The 14,847-nt window shown below is 48.3% G+C and overlaps 3 protein-coding genes across 6 annotated transcripts; 2 read left to right on the forward strand and 1 right to left on the reverse strand.

The window, feature by feature from the left end:
- The first annotated feature begins 256 nt into the window (after nt 1-256).
- Nucleotides 257-3,195, forward strand: pih1d1 (PIH1 domain containing 1). The gene is made up of 11 exons (XM_053851439.1): nt 257-306; nt 642-745; nt 829-886; nt 1,127-1,315; nt 1,470-1,531; nt 1,605-1,686; nt 1,744-1,840; nt 2,451-2,480; nt 2,558-2,636; nt 2,867-3,010; nt 3,099-3,195. The coding sequence occupies exons 2-11, from the start codon at nt 653-655 to the stop codon at nt 3,132-3,134; spliced, it is 870 nt and encodes a 289-aa protein (XP_053707414.1). The 5' UTR covers nt 257-306; nt 642-652; the 3' UTR covers nt 3,135-3,195.
- A 76-nt stretch (nt 3,196-3,271) lies between these two features.
- tnnt1 (troponin T type 1 (skeletal, slow)) lies at nt 3,272-9,428 on the forward strand. Of its 3 annotated transcripts, none has more exons than XM_053851437.1 (15): nt 3,272-3,323; nt 3,410-3,457; nt 3,921-3,947; nt 7,063-7,093; nt 7,159-7,175; nt 7,238-7,300; nt 7,689-7,713; nt 7,864-7,924; nt 8,140-8,256; nt 8,316-8,393; nt 8,457-8,570; nt 8,644-8,753; nt 8,976-9,066; nt 9,132-9,172; nt 9,249-9,428. In XM_053851437.1, exons 4-15 carry the CDS (start codon nt 7,068-7,070, stop codon nt 9,292-9,294), a joined length of 789 nt encoding a protein of 262 aa, XP_053707412.1. In that variant the 5' UTR covers nt 3,272-3,323; nt 3,410-3,457; nt 3,921-3,947; nt 7,063-7,067; the 3' UTR covers nt 9,295-9,428. The 3 variants fall into 3 exon arrangements, with proteins under 3 accessions (XP_053707412.1, XP_053707413.1, XP_053707411.1); XM_053851438.1 differs by having other exon boundaries at nt 3,300-3,323; nt 7,066-7,093; XM_053851436.1 differs by lacking the exons at nt 3,272-3,323; nt 3,410-3,457; nt 3,921-3,947 and having other exon boundaries at nt 6,939-7,093.
- A 765-nt stretch (nt 9,429-10,193) lies between these two features.
- Nucleotides 10,194-14,666, reverse strand: syt5a (synaptotagmin Va). 2 transcript variants are annotated; one of them, XM_053851432.1, is made up of 10 exons: nt 14,560-14,666; nt 12,650-12,810; nt 12,512-12,526; nt 11,962-12,143; nt 11,801-11,887; nt 11,573-11,740; nt 11,335-11,502; nt 11,142-11,259; nt 10,941-11,074; nt 10,194-10,868 (listed from the first exon to the last, which is right to left on the reverse strand). In XM_053851432.1, exons 2-10 carry the CDS (start codon nt 12,801-12,803, stop codon nt 10,659-10,661), a joined length of 1,236 nt encoding a protein of 411 aa, XP_053707407.1. In that variant the 5' UTR covers nt 12,804-12,810; nt 14,560-14,666; the 3' UTR covers nt 10,194-10,658. The 2 variants fall into 2 exon arrangements, with proteins under 2 accessions (XP_053707407.1, XP_053707408.1); XM_053851433.1 differs by having other exon boundaries at nt 12,650-12,805; nt 14,560-14,651.
- Nucleotides 14,667-14,847: the final 181 nt, after the last annotated feature.

Consider the following 14,847-nt stretch of genomic DNA (forward strand, 5'->3'; position numbering starts at 1 on the left):
TTATTCGCAAATGTCTCTTTATTCTATCAGACCAAATTCCGTTGCTGCCGCTTTCAGAGGACGCTACTTCGCAGCTTTTCAAAATAAAATTTTCTGCTGCAAAACAATCACGTTTCAAATAAATATGGGCTATTAGCGATGTAATTTGCAATTGAATGTGTTCAAAGTTCACTAATATGTTGCAATAAGAGCGCGACTAATTGAGTGTTCGAGTGAAAATAAAGCATGTGGTTGCTTAATTTGAAATATGAAAGGATGTAGGTACCTCATTTCCGCTGTGTCGCCGGTGTCGCGAAGCACAAAAAGGTAAACAAACATGAGTTTTACGCTGATCAAAAGAATGTTTAGCTTATACGTCGTGTCGCCAGCTCACCGTGTTGAAGACTGGAGGAACGAATGTATTCGCTAAATGCTAGTATTTCCCAGGAACGGCGAGAAATGCGAGTTAGCTATAGTCGTTTGTGCTCATGGCTAAAAACGTGTGTATTTGACCGTCGAATATACATCTGCTTCATGTTTTGTGACGTTCACATTTCGCGGTTTCATTTTAATGGTGAAAGTGCGTTGAACTGAGCCCGTCTTGTTTGTACCTCGGGACATTATCATTGTTCGTGAGGATGTTAATATTGTGTCCACCGCAGGTGCGATTGAGATGCAAACCACAGCCGCGTCAGACTCGTCGCTCCTGCACGCGGAGCTGGAGTCACAGCAGCAGGAGGAGCTCTATCACCAGCTGCTGCTGCAGGTCAGCTTCATCACGCTCCTGCAGGTGTATTGACTCCAGAGAAATCTTTCAAGACATGTTGAATTCATTTATTGTCTTTGTAGACAATGGGGAAAGTTCCAACTGAAAATCCTGACTCGAAACTGATCCGACCACAACCTGGTGAGTCTCGACTAGTCGGTTCTGAAGCAGCAAGATGTGTGTTCAAGGTCAAGATGCTCACGAGACCATTGGCTCGGCCCCTGGGTGAGGGGCAGAAGGGCCCCAGGTTTCTAAGGAGAGGGAAGTCTGGGCATCTTTGCTCTAGAAAACAGCGGAGGAATCCCAGTCCTGACCAAGATTGGCCAAGACGAGAAAACCAAGGTATATTTTCAGTGCGTGCGGTATTTTGTCGTCATCCAGGGATGTGTGTGAAAACGCAGTCAGTCCAGGACAATCAGAAGGTCTTCGTCAACATCTGCCAGTCCAGTTCTGTTCCGCCTCCGCCAGAACTTTCTACAGAAGAACTGGTGGATCTGCTGCAGTCAGAAGATCCCAGCGGCTTCAAAGTTCCCATGAGCCTCGGCGAGCCACACACTGAGCTGGACAACAGTGAGTTCCTTTACCGATCTGCCTGGATGATGAGTGTTTGGAGTGGGCAGAGGTGGGCAGGTCTGTGTCTGCTGCTGCTGACTCTGCTGTTCCTGGAGGTCAAAGAGGTCAAAGATGAGAGAAAATCAAGACAACTTCTGTCCATCTGTCTCAGGCTCTCAAGGCTGCACAGCATACGATGTGGTCATCAACCAGGACTTCTTCAAGAAGTGTCAGGTGACTTGTTGTGCCAAGGCTCGTGTCAATGTGCAAGAGATTGTCTTCACAGGATTGTGTGTGTGTCTGGTAGAAGGATCAGTTGTTCCTGCAGTTTGTGATCATGGTCTCTCTGGAGGGTTTGGAGAACAAGTACCAGCTGGAGCTGAGCAGAGGTCAGTCAGAGGTGAGGGTCTCTGTAGAGTTGGTGCTCACATACGTGCTTCTTGTAGACTGGAAAGTTCTGAAGAACAGGAAGTTTTTGGGGTCTGTCACAGAGCAGAACATTCGCACCAAGAGCCAGCCGGTGATCCAGGAGCTGCCGCCTCAGTAGGTCCTTCTGCTTTGTCTTTTCAATTCAACTCAGTGCTGAGTTTAGTACAAAAGCATTCCATCTTAAACCCAGTTCACAACTCACATGCAGTTCGCCACATGGGGGATGGATGGGTAAAGAATGGACTGTGCTTGCTCCACTGAGCCAAACTCTGCCAACACAGCCTCGTGAAAGCAGTTGCTCTGCATGTATACACAGGCAAAGCAACATGCACTGACATCACAGCAACACAAACAAGCAAACAACACGTCAAGTCATCTGGAAGAGCACGCACACACGCACGCACACACGCACACACACACACACACACACACACACTGTTCCTATTTATATCCTTGTTAGGAGGCTTCTCACTGCCGTAAACCTTTCCCCAGCCTCTCACTTCCATTGTAACCAGGACTCTGAACTGAACTTGAACCCAATGATAATGACCCTGTTATTTTGAAAGTTTAACCCTCAAATTATGGTCGAACCTTGTTTGGACTGGCCAGACACACCATTAAGAAGCGTAGTGTCAGCACCTTCAAGAAGTTCCATCACGTGCACTTCTAGACCGTTTTGTCTGATCTGTTCGCCTTCTTCAACTTTGGTTTCCTTCTCCTCCAGCAGGGAACCGGTCACTGAAGCATCCCGCAGGTAAAACTGGCTCGTGTCCCGTGGCCTGCATTCCTTTGGTCTGCTGGCACGGCCTCATCCGTTCCTTTGGCCTGCAGACCTGACTTCTCCCTGCGGGTGGAGCCCCCTGCTGGTGATCCACAGTTCCTGATTGCAGAAGTCAAGTTGCCTAACGTGGTGAGTCATCAGCATGACTTCCTCATGTGACAAGCCATTTTCTTCTTCAAAAAATATATATTAGATTTCATCTTTTGAATATTATTATCTCGACAGAATTAAATAATTTGGACTTCATTTTGTTTATTTTTTTACAGCATGTTTCATGTCATAGCTGGCTTCATGTGTGTTTTTTCATGAGAAATAATCATTCTATTTGCCTGATTTTTCGCCTCCATCTTGGGTCTCAGCATTCCTCTCGCTCCCTGGTCCTGGATGTGGGCGAGGACCGCTTGGTGTTGTCGGCCCGACCTTCCCTCTACCACCTCGATTTCTTCCACCCGTTTCTAGTGGACCAGGAGTCCAGTGTGGCCCAGTACAACAGCTCCACTCAGGTGACCGACACACACTCTTGTCGAACCTGAGCCAACACACGCACACACACACACACACACCAAACCCTGAGTTTCTCTTGTGTTGCAGGTCCTCACAGTCACCATGCCTGTGGTCTCATCATGAAACTGCTTTTGTTACTTGTTCAAAATAGTTCAATAAACCCGTCAATATCCTTGAATCAAAGTTTGTGAGTCATGAAGTAAACCTCGATCTCTTCGTTACATTGCGTGTCACACGCGTTAATGTCCGCTCGGAGGCTCCCTCAGTAGGGTTGTAGTGAGTCTGAAGGAAGCCCCTTCCATCGCTGGACAGGTGAGTCCCTCCGCTTATCACACGTGAGCACAGAAACAGCTGTAAACCTGAAGGTTCACTTTCACTTTCCACTGCTCTGTTCCCAGCGCCCTTACATCAAAGGGACGATCCAGAATCGGCGTGAATCACAGCAGGTAAGAAGACTTCCCATCATTCTCCATCCAAAGTGGCCCCGCATCTTCCGTATCGCAAACATGCCAGAGAGGATTTGAGCCGTTGAACACTGGTGGCAACAAATGCTCCTTGATCCTGGCTGGTCCCGCCCCTCTCGTTGGTTTCATCCCGTCATTCCTGCTCCACCTGCTGCGTTGCTCCTCCATTTGTCCACTGAGGTCATCCCTCTGTTCCCCTAAACCCTGGGGGCTGCTCATCTTGCCTCTGGTTAATCCTGCCATGGCTGAAAGCCCTGAGCGAAACACACACACTCCAGTCTACCTTTGCACACAGACTCACGGTTATTCCTGTCGTGTTTATTCAAACCCTGAGTTATTCTCACAGCCCCCCACCATCCCACCTCTCACACACACACACACACGCGCGGTATAAAAGAAGCGTCATCCTCCACGCGCTAACCACTTTCCTCTTCCTTGTTTTCAGGCCTGCTGGACTTGCACCTTCACACAGGTACGCCTGCTTCCTCCTCTTTACTTTCCTCCTGTAACACCCGCCTCAGTGCTACGACATTTGCAGTGTTGTCGTGGAAACCGTCGCCCTCCCTGCTGTTACTTTCTATTCCTGTTAGGCCAGTCCTGTTAGTGGTCCAGTGATGACCACAGAGAGGCCTTGTCTTCTTCTCTGGAGGCATCAACACTGACGATCAGGACTGAGGTGTCACCCCACATCTTTGGTGACTTCACCCCGTCAATTCTGCCACTGTGAGCCGTACTGTATTCCCAGTAGTGAGTGTGGTTGCCGAGCGCTTGGCTTCCTCTCAACCCACAACCTTGTTAACCATATCTGGTCTGACCAAGTTGAAGCCTCAGGTTGGTGACTCGGAAGCAGTAAGTTTCAAGCTTTCATTCCTTCCCACGTGCATTTCTTCCTCCACCCTGCGTTATATTGGACCTTCATGCTTCACAGCTCTAGTTTAATTTCCCAGAAGTGTCCGCTTGACTCGGTCCTTCTCTGACATGACACCTTCACGTTGTCCCACCTTACATTTTCTCTTTGAAATACAACTGCCTCGAGGGTGTAGAGCCTCTCAGTCATCTTTACAGTGACCTCGAACCTCCACTTGAAGACTGATCTTGGACTCACCACCTTGTTTTCTTCACGGCCGAAAGCAGTGATTCTCAACCATGGTCCAGGGCCATGTTTGGGCCGCCAGGGCCGCCTAGAGGGCCGCTAAAAGTTTTTGGTTTAACACCTCTGGGCCCCAAGAGGCTCCGCTTTAATACATGAGCCACATCTGGTGGCAGTTGTGTGTCATGATATGGACTTGGCAGCTGCAAATTTGTGATAGAAAAAAGGCTTAAGAAAATGATGAGTAAGAACTGTTCATGAACTATTTCATCGGTTTTTAAAATGAATTCAAAATTTTTACGGCAATACTTTCATTTACATTTTACTTGCATCTTCTTTAGAGTTTGTTTTGAAAATAAAATATATTATTTTATGATATTTTGACATTGTTGTCTGATGTTTATTTTATTCAGAATTTTGCAAGTGTATTTTTTTTCTTTTTTGATAACAACCTTGTCATTTTACAAGGTTTTGGTTTGTCTTAATTTAAGTAGATTAAATATAGTTATTGAACTCCTATGAAATAAAGAGGAGTGAATCAGTTCTAGTACTTGAATGGGCCCCGGGCCCTTTTGTCCTGGGAAAGGTGGGCCCCGAGATCATAAAGGTTCAGAACCCCTGCCCTAAAGCACGGAGAGGGGGGAAAGATTCTGAAGTCCTGTCTGCAGATGCCTCCCCAGGGCCTGAAAGCTGACGGCCTTTCTGGAAAACCATCCAAACTCGCGATCCTCCCTAGTGCTTGGCTCCCACTCAAACGTAATAACACCCTCTCCAAAGCGTTATCTTGAAGATCAGCGGAACATATTCCTAGTAATCCCCAAATCCATCAGCCGTTTCACCCACCTCCCTCTGGAAACTATAAATATTTAAACAATAGCTGCTGGCTGTTAATGAGACGCTGTCACTGCCATCCATTATGCCCAGGCGCGATCGCTGCCCTTGGATATATTTAACTCGACTCCTCTCTAAATCCTCTTGTTCATGCAGGCCCATCAGCTCTGCTTCATTTGGCAGTGAACCGCCGGCTACTGAGCGTCCCGACACAGCCGCTGACATCATTCAGTGGCGTCCCTCCTCTCCCTCTCTTGTGCTGTCTCCGATTGTTCCGATTGATGACTGGCTGCTGGGATAATGCTGGGCTTTCTGCTCGGGGAACACTTTTGTTCTTGTTGAACTTTTCCCTGAAATACTGTTTTGAGGATCTGAGTTGGCACTTGTGTTGAGGACCCGCACGGCATTCTGTCTTCAGAACTGCGGACGTCCAATGTGGTCGCCTTGGTGCGAGCGCTGGCATGACAAGGATGTAGAGTTGGCATCAGCCACATGCCAAACTGCCAGTCTGGGGCGCTCACACGAAACGCTTTTCCCGAAAAGACAAATACTTACTGTTGCTCAGGCCCGACCTTAGCCCCTCCCACCTCTTCACCCCCACGAATTAATGGTTCACCGACTATCTCTGAGAAGTTGGGTCAGGTCAGAGTGCAAGGTCTTTTCGGGCTATTGCGTGTCGATCACAGAGCGAACAGCTGTGTACTTCTGCTGCCGGCTTTTTGTGAATTCATTTGCCCCCAAGGTGCCAAGTTGCGAAGGAATCACTGTCCTCCTCCTCCTCCTCACCATCGGTTTGCCTCCTCGGCAGCAAGTCCTTCTCCTTCAGTTGAAAGAGACAATGGAATGACTTGTTGAAGGATTTGTTGTCTCCTTGTCATTCACCTCCTCCACAGTCCAGCTTCCCCCTTTTCGTTTCAGAATCACAGTCTTGGACTTCTGAGCAGAAGTTCACTGGTGGAGGGACTGGTGCGCCGCCCTCTGTGGCACAGCAACAAAGCCACATTGACACTGGTCGCTTCAATGACGCGCTGACAGAGATGCAGTCGTGCTCTGGATGACAGGATGGAGAGAGCGGAGGTTGTGACGGGCGGGGCGGGATGGCGCGACTCTCACGACCCTTGAAGGACATTTCCATGGCCTCACTTCTGCCCTCCTTTAGCGATCGACCCGTCAGAAGCCGGGCTTGTGTGAGGTCAAAGAGGGAGAGGTGGAAAGCCGGCGAGTAACTAGATCTCTGCTGATAAGCTGCTGCCTTCAGCTGCATTCTCACCTGTCGTCTCTCTGTCAGCCTTCGCACGCTCACTGCCAGCAGCGTGTCAGTGGCCCACACCCACTCACGGCGTGTGTCAGCTGGACGTGGAAACAATGGCGGCTCAGGCCGACAATGATGGAACCATGTGATCTCAAGTGTGGAGGCAGCCAAGCGAGGGTTAGAGGCAGAAATGGCCGGCATTCGGGGCTTAGCAGCGACTTGATGTTGACAGTCGTGAGGCACAAATAACAACATGAGACTGAGGATGACAGTGAGGTGCAGAAGACACGATGCATGAGCGGCAGTGTGTGTTATTCAGTGCTGTTTTCAAGGGTTTTTGTCTTTCTCTTGCTTCACTTCTTTTATGTCTCTCCTTGGTTTGTGCGTCTGACTTTCATCATCTTCTGTTCCCAGCAGCCATGTCGGATGTAGAAGAAGAGTACGAGTGAGTCAAAGCCCACGTTTGATGACTCATTTGTTCTCGTGTAACCTACTTTTCTCTCTCCGCAGGGAGCAGCCAGAGGAAGGTGAGTTGAAGGTTCGACACCTGTGTGATGGTGTCTTTTCAAATCTAACTCTCACCAACCAGAGGTGGAGGAGGAGCCACAGGAGGAAGAGGAGGAGGAGCATCATGTGGAGGAGGATGAGACAGGTGAGGTCACGCTGCGGGGCAGTTGGAGGATTGGTGCTTACAGCTTCCACCAGGGGGCGCCCACATCATCAACAAACGACTTCAAATTGCATCCTAATACTGTTACTTTTGGAAAATAGTCGTCTCAAGTGAAGTTTTACGAGATTCTTACTTACTCGCTTTTGGAGAACAAACTGCAAATCTAAACTATTTGGACCCAAAAGCTTCTGCTTGGAGAGTTGAGCTTCCACTTCTCTCTCTAAAGAAAACACAGTATTTAATATTTATACTAAACTTGGTATTTAAGTTTCGGAAAGTAAGTCAGGAACAGAAAACAACAACAGCAGCACAAACCACAAATCAACATCTTCTGTTTTGGTGGCTTCCTCATGTCGCCTCTCTCTTTCAGAGGAAGAGGAGCGTCCCAAACCAAAGTGAGTAAAACGTGTGTTTCTACCCTCCAGGTTCCATTTAGCTGCAGTGTCTGAACGATGTCCGTCACATCAAGCCCACTGTTTATGGAAGCCGGAACGTCAAATCAAACTATTGGCTATTTTCACTACTTTTTTGTGTGTTTCCACCAGACCGCTTGTGCCTCAGCTGGCTCCGCCCAAGATTCCTGAAGGAGAGCGAGTGGACTTTGATGTGAGTTTCATGAAGAATACGTTTTTGTTTACCGCGCTTGTGCTGCGAGCTCCTGCAGCGATGACGATCAATTCATGACACAGTTCCCACTGCACCTTTTATCCTCACCCTCCAGTCTCACCTTCATCGGTCGTGATGAACCTCAGTGGTTCCTCCTCTCCATCTCCAACATTCCTGAGCCCACGCTTCTCTCCCTCTCCTTTCTGACCCACCAGGACATCCACAGGAAGCGTATGGAGAAGGACCTGCTGGAGCTGCACACGCTGATCGACGTGCACTTTGAGCAGAGGAAGAAGGACGAAGAGGAGCTGATCGGACTCAAGGACAGAATCGTACGCTCCAAACTGAAAATCTGCTGGGAGATGGTGATGGTGAGAGAGGTCTTTTGCAGGAGCGCCGTCGATCAGAGCGAGCAGAGATCCAGAGAGTCCGAGCGGAGAAGGAGAAGGACAGACAGAACCGGATCGCGGTAACAAACTTTTTAAATCTGCACTGAAGCTCAGAGGTTTCATCCCTGCTCCTGTGTGTTCAGGAGGAGCGTCACCGGAAAGAGGAAGAGGAGGCCAAGAGGAAGGCAGATGATGAAGCGAAGAAGAAGAAAGTGCTGTCTGGCATGGGCGCTAACTTTGGAGGGTTCCTGGCCAAGGTGAGTGTCTGCTTTGGAAGGGTCAGGGTCACCCTGTGTTTGGGCTGTGAACTCCGAGGCGTGTCCTCGACAGGCGGAGACGAGGAAGGGCAAACGTCTGACCGGACGAGAGATCAAGAAGAAGACTCTGGCCGAGCGACGTCAGCCGCTGGGCATCGACAACATGAGGGAGGATTCGCTCAAGTGAGTTCGGACACGTTCACATTCATCTCTCAGGCGTGTGTGATTCCAACACACCGCCTGTGTGTGGGTGACTCAGTGACTATGTATGTGCGGAGTGGTGGGAAGGGCTCATATTTGTGACTCAGCAGCTCGACAGATCACAGTGCCGTAGCTGCCCTCTAGTGGTCATCAGCGTCAACACACTTTGACGAGCCAAACGTTGGTTTCCTGTCTGTCTCGCAGACAACGTGCCCAGGAGATGTGGAACTGGATCTACCAACTGGAGTCTGAGAAGTTCGACTACATGGAACACATGAAGCACCAGAAATACGAGGTACGCCTGACCACCTCACGCCCTGTCAAGTGAGGCGCTGACTGAACACTTCCTGTCTCCTGCAGATCGTGGTGCTGCTCAACAGAATCCAACATGCTCAGAAGTTGTGAGTAGCAACGTGTCTTTGTTTCCTCCGCTCTCTTCCTGACTGCTCTGCATCCTTCCGTCCATCCTTCCTGCAGCAAAAAGGTGCACGGCAAAGGGAAAGTGGGCGGCCGCTGGAAGTAAAACTGCAAAGAAGAAAAGTAGAAAACCCTCAAACACAGCAGGAGCGCAGAGGAACTCCACTTTCCTCCTGCCTGCTGTCTCCCTGTGACAGGCTCATGGCGACAAGTGTTGATAATAAAACCACCTGCACTGTACATTTCATTCTCTTTTCTTACTTCCCTTTTATTCCTTCTCTCCGACTGTCGTGACCGAAGAGACTCCCACACTCGGCAATGACTATATTCATTTCATGACATTGATGAGTCAACTAGTGAGAGGCAATTGGAGTTCTCGTGACTCCCCATATCTAGGATAAATGAACCAAACAACGCTTGAGTTGTACCTGTGTATCCAAGCCCCCTGGTGGACAACGACGTCACTGCATATTCCACTTCAGGTATCTTGAAAAACATTGTTGCATCTCATTTAAAGGGTTAAAGCTGAGGGTACAAATACAGTTAGACAGAGGGGGAAAAATGTCATGCTCTAAATTGCATTTAAATTTGTGATTCACAGGTTAATTCGCTGAATTAAACTCAGGCTCAGTTCAATCATCAATGGAAGTGTTTCCTGTTCCCCGCTTTTCCTCGTCCTCCTGCTCGCCTGTGCTAATCAAGCCTCGCCCACCCTCCCCCCCTTCTAAGTCCTGTCTCACATGTTTGGCCGGCCACTGCGTGACACAAGGACTCAGAGGACACACCGCTAATCCGGGCCCTCGCTCACACATCGCATCACAATCCTGCTGCAGTGAAACCACTTGTGTTTCAAAAGTCACTGCAACACGTCGACTGAATCCTGTTCAGATGATCCCAGTCTGATTCTCTGGGACAGTTGTGACTCGTAGTTTAGATCCATCCAAACCAAACTCCACAATGAGCTGAATATTTAGTTCGGAGTGACAGAACACCTGGTTTGTTTCATATTATTTTTATTTTCACACAAACACACACACACACATCAAGACACAAGACAAACGAAGAACACAGGGGTGAAGCAGACACGCGATTCATGAGCACATGGAATAGTTTCACATTCTTTAAGTTAGAGAACTGTCCTCCGGGGGCAGCACTGACCTTCAGTCGAAACAACCCCACATGCGTACTAAAGACCTCCCAGACCACACTTCCCAAAATTACACATCAACGACACAGAAAACAAAAGAACACATTTTCGACATGAATACCTTGAATGGAATCAAGGTGGGATATATTCGGCTAAATCCGCGTGCTGTGTTTGCAACAACTCTTCCGTGAGCTGGCTGACCCCTCGTCCAAAGCATGTTGTTCTTGAAGATGGAATTTGGATCAAAAGCACGTCCCGATGTCCCCGGACAAGGTCCGCCTTGAACAACGCGAGTCTGGATTTCGAGATCCTGGGATCGGAGGTTAGCGGATGGGAGCCTTGAGGGCAGCGTCCACCTCCTCTTCTGGCTGCAGCGTGTGCCACTGCGCCACAGGGCGTCTGGGGTTGGCCAACATGTCGGACCAGTGACGCAGCCCGACGCCCGAAGCCCCGTAGCCGATCCAGCACTTGCCGATGGGGTCGTTGCTGCCCAGTTTGTCGTAGTCGTACACAGTGATCAGCACCTGCACTTTCTGGACGCACACCACCAACATCACTTTAGTTGTTTGTCGTGAAGTTAAAACCATATGGAGGTGGGTCCATACCTGGATCTGGGAGAAAGGGATCTCAAAGCTGAAGCTCTCGTTGAAGTACGGGTTCAGCGTGTTCTGCTTCACCGACGTCTTCTTCTTCTTCAGTCGCTTCCCATTGTGCTGCAGAACAACTTTGACGAACGGATCTGCAACAGGACAGTTGCTTGATCAGTCGCCGTCTTCGCTGACCACGGGCATCGTTCACTCACGCACCAGACAGTCCTCCCACGTCCATCTTCTTCAGGTTCTTGGCCTCCATGATGTTGACGGTCAGCTTGCCAGCCGTGGGGACGTAGCGAAGGGAAATGCAGATGTCACCCAGTTTCTCTTGCTGCAGGAGCAGGACATTAGGAAAGTTCTCCCAAGGGTTTCAGGCTTCTGACGGTGACCCCGGAGCCCTGCTCACCTCCTCTTTCTCTCCTCCCATCAGATCCTTCCATTCTTGAATGGGCTGACCCAGGTCCACGGTGTTCATGGGTATCTTGATGTCACCGATGAGATCGTGTTTCCCAAAGCGGTCGAAGTCATAGACCTGCATGACCAGAGTCTGACCCCCGAGCTCCGAGTAGGGAATCTGTAACGAGTCGGCGACGTGTCAGAAACCCTACCCAGGTGTTTTTCTTTTTCTAGGACCACGACCCGACCTTGAAGGTGAAGGTCTCGTTGAAGACGGGGCACAGGTTTTTACGCTGGACTTTGGTCTCAAACTTCTTCTTTTTGTCAGGCAGCATGAAGACTTTGACGTACGGGTCGGAGGTGCCGCCCATGTCCATGGCAGCCAGGTCCTGAGCCTGGAGGATTCCCACGATCAGCTGGAAGAGACAGGAAGTGGATCACCATAGGTCAGTGTCTGAGCTGGTGTCGGTGCATACCTGGTTGTCAGTGAAGTTGTAGTCCAGCGAATACTCCAACTTGCCAAAGAACTCCTTCTCTTCTTCTTCTTTCCCTTCCTCTCCTTCCTGGAAAACACAACATGGTAGAAGGAGGTGCCTGGACCAGGCGAAGAAGTCCTGAATGCTCGACCCCCCCTCACCTTCTTCTCCTCCCCCTCCTCTCCTTCCTTCTCCTTCTTCCGCCGTCCTCGCCCGGCCTTCCTCTCCCGGACCTTCTTGGGCTTCTTGCCCTTGTTAATGCACTTCTTGTAGATGCAGAAGCCCATGCAAGCCACCAGGGCCAGGACCACCACCACAATGGCTCCCACGGCCCACATGGGCACTAGATAAGGGACAGATGATTTAGTTCTAGGCATGAACATCTCCCAATTGAGAAACTATAATATAACCACACTCCTTCGGGGACCATGCCTCAGGGACCACGCCCTATACAGATTCTAAGGTACCTGATATCCCCACACCTCTAAAGACCTCCTAACTCCACCGCTTGACCCCATTAACTCCGCCCAATCATGTGATGCACTACAAATCCCACACCGACAAATAACCACACCCCGACACCCCTCAGGTAGCCACGCCCCTTTAAATGTTCTGTTAAAGCCACGCCTGCAAATTTGCATATCAGAAGAGCGACAATAAGAAGGGGAGGAGCTGAAACACAAACGCCACGAAACTCAGTTAAGAACTTACTTTTGAGTTTATGGTCTGGAGAGCGGCCGGGGAGGTCACATGACCACGTGATGGGGGAAGGAAGGGTGAGAGAAGAGCAGTTATGAAGTTCTGGTCAGCATATACTGGACATGAGACAGTGTGCAGGCGTGAGCTCACTTGGCAGGTGCGTGAGCTCATCAAAGAACTTGTTCTTCATGCTGGCAAACTGGTGGTGGGAGGGCGGCGGGGGAGCGGGACGCTCCTCCTTCCCCCCCTCCTCCTCCTCCGCCGCCCTGCGGAGCCGGAGCGCAGCGCCGCCAGCCAGTCGCATCACTGCTCTGTCAGACAAGCAAGTTCATGTGTTCATCTCCTCCTCCCTCTGACAGGAGCCCAGCCACCACTGATGCACAGAGCATAAACCAGCCGACAGAAAATACTGAACCTGAACTCCAGGCATCATCTCTGAAATCAAACACGCCTCATATAATTAACACTATGAGACCAATCAGGTGTTTTTTTGTCAATATTGACAGTCTGGGCATCAGATTATCTCCCACCCAGTCAGAGAGCTGGATTAACAAATCCTGCGCCAGTAGAAGCTGGATTCCACCATTGCTCTGCCCAGTGAAAGAGGTCTATTTTTCAGTACGATGAAGTTGTTCCTTCGATGCGACAGTGGGAGGTGATGGTGTGGGGTGGGGGGGTAGTTAGAGCTGCCGTCCCTCTGTCTCCGGGCAGCTCTGTAACAAGATTACGTGCCGAAGGTAATCCCACAATCCCGGGTTTAAACAAATGAACTGCAGTTTGGCTCTCTGTGATCTGCCCTCCCACCTTGCCCTGAGTTCCATCTTGGAGCCTGTGGCCGCGCACGCGTGCGTGCGTGAGTCAGTAATCCTGCTGACCGAACCGTAGAATACACACATCTGTTTTCAGATCGAGAGAAAGTCTGAGAGATTAGGGAGTAAATTGCAGGATACAATTTGATTAAAATGTTAAATACCTCTTTAAACGAGATAAATACACTGCTATGATGCATGAAAAGAGATTTATGGAGAGAATTTATAAACATGTTTAAGCATGTGTAAATATAAACATGGAATCTGTTGATGTTTTTGTGGAAAAAAAGAGTTTAAATGAATATAATCTGTAAAGAGAAAAAGTGAGCTGATGAATGGAGTGTACAATGTATATTTTTAAATTGTTTATTGGAAGATTAATAAATAAATGATGCGGTCTGGAATATGTATTCATGTATGTAGGATAAATAAATGAATATAAAATCGGAATACATTAATTTAAATGAGTATTATTGTGTGTAAATATTGACTAAATTGGTCAGTTAAAATCTTAAGAGCTGTTAAATGTAAGATTTATTAATAAACTGATTTATTAATGCCACATTATGACCAGTATTATGAAATTCAATTCAAATACATGTATAAAATATATGATTTAAAATGATAAATGAGACATGTATATTCAAGTATGTAAATGTATAATCCAAGGAACATATTTGAATTTATACATAGAGAAATGTCCCAGATTGATGTGGTTGGTGTTTCATAGTATTTATGGTTTTATATCTACAAATGATTGAATGAATGACATGAAAAACCTGTGATTTTCTGAACAATTGGACTTTTTGAAATACACTGATCGTGACCAAGATGGATGAATACAAAGATCAATATTAATTAAAAAAAATCAACAATCAACCTGCTGCAGTGTCAGTGGTCGTAAACTTAATGCACCTGAGAGTCATATTGAATCACAGTATTTTGTGAATTGAAAAATCGATGTCAACAACGTGGCGAAGGTGATTCCACACCAGCTCTGCAAATGGACTCGCAGCATCTTAATCCACTTAATCTCATCTGTGACGGGAAAAATTAAACTTACCATACGCTGACATTTGAAACTATGAATTACAACTAACACAACCAGCAATATTTGGGGTCAAAAGTCAGAAAGATGAAATTGAATTTGAGTCATGGAAATATATTTTTTCATGTTTTAAAACCGATATCTTGAAGATGTCAGCCACAGCTCGCGTATATTCCCAGCAGTCAGGGAGTAAATAAACTCACCGGTTTGTTGCTCCGCTTCACTTTACAGGCTGTTCCCCGTTTCTTAGTGACCAAGTGAAGTCCAGACTCGGCGGTCCGTTTGGACTGTAGAGACATCCGGCGCCCCGACCCCTCCCCCTCCTGTTAATCTCCACATTATCCCTCCCTGCTAACGCCTTATTGTCCACCTGTGCACACACACACAGCGTCTTTAACGCCCACATTTAATTTAATCTGTTCCCCATTGATGCACTGCTGTGGTGTTGCTCAGGGGTCTGTGCTTGGGACTTTTGTTTTTGACCACAAATG

The sequence above is a fragment of the Synchiropus splendidus genome, chromosome 19 (genome assembly GCF_027744825.2).
Source record: "Synchiropus splendidus isolate RoL2022-P1 chromosome 19, RoL_Sspl_1.0, whole genome shotgun sequence".
Taxonomy (NCBI): domain Eukaryota; kingdom Metazoa; phylum Chordata; class Actinopteri; order Syngnathiformes; family Callionymidae; genus Synchiropus; species Synchiropus splendidus.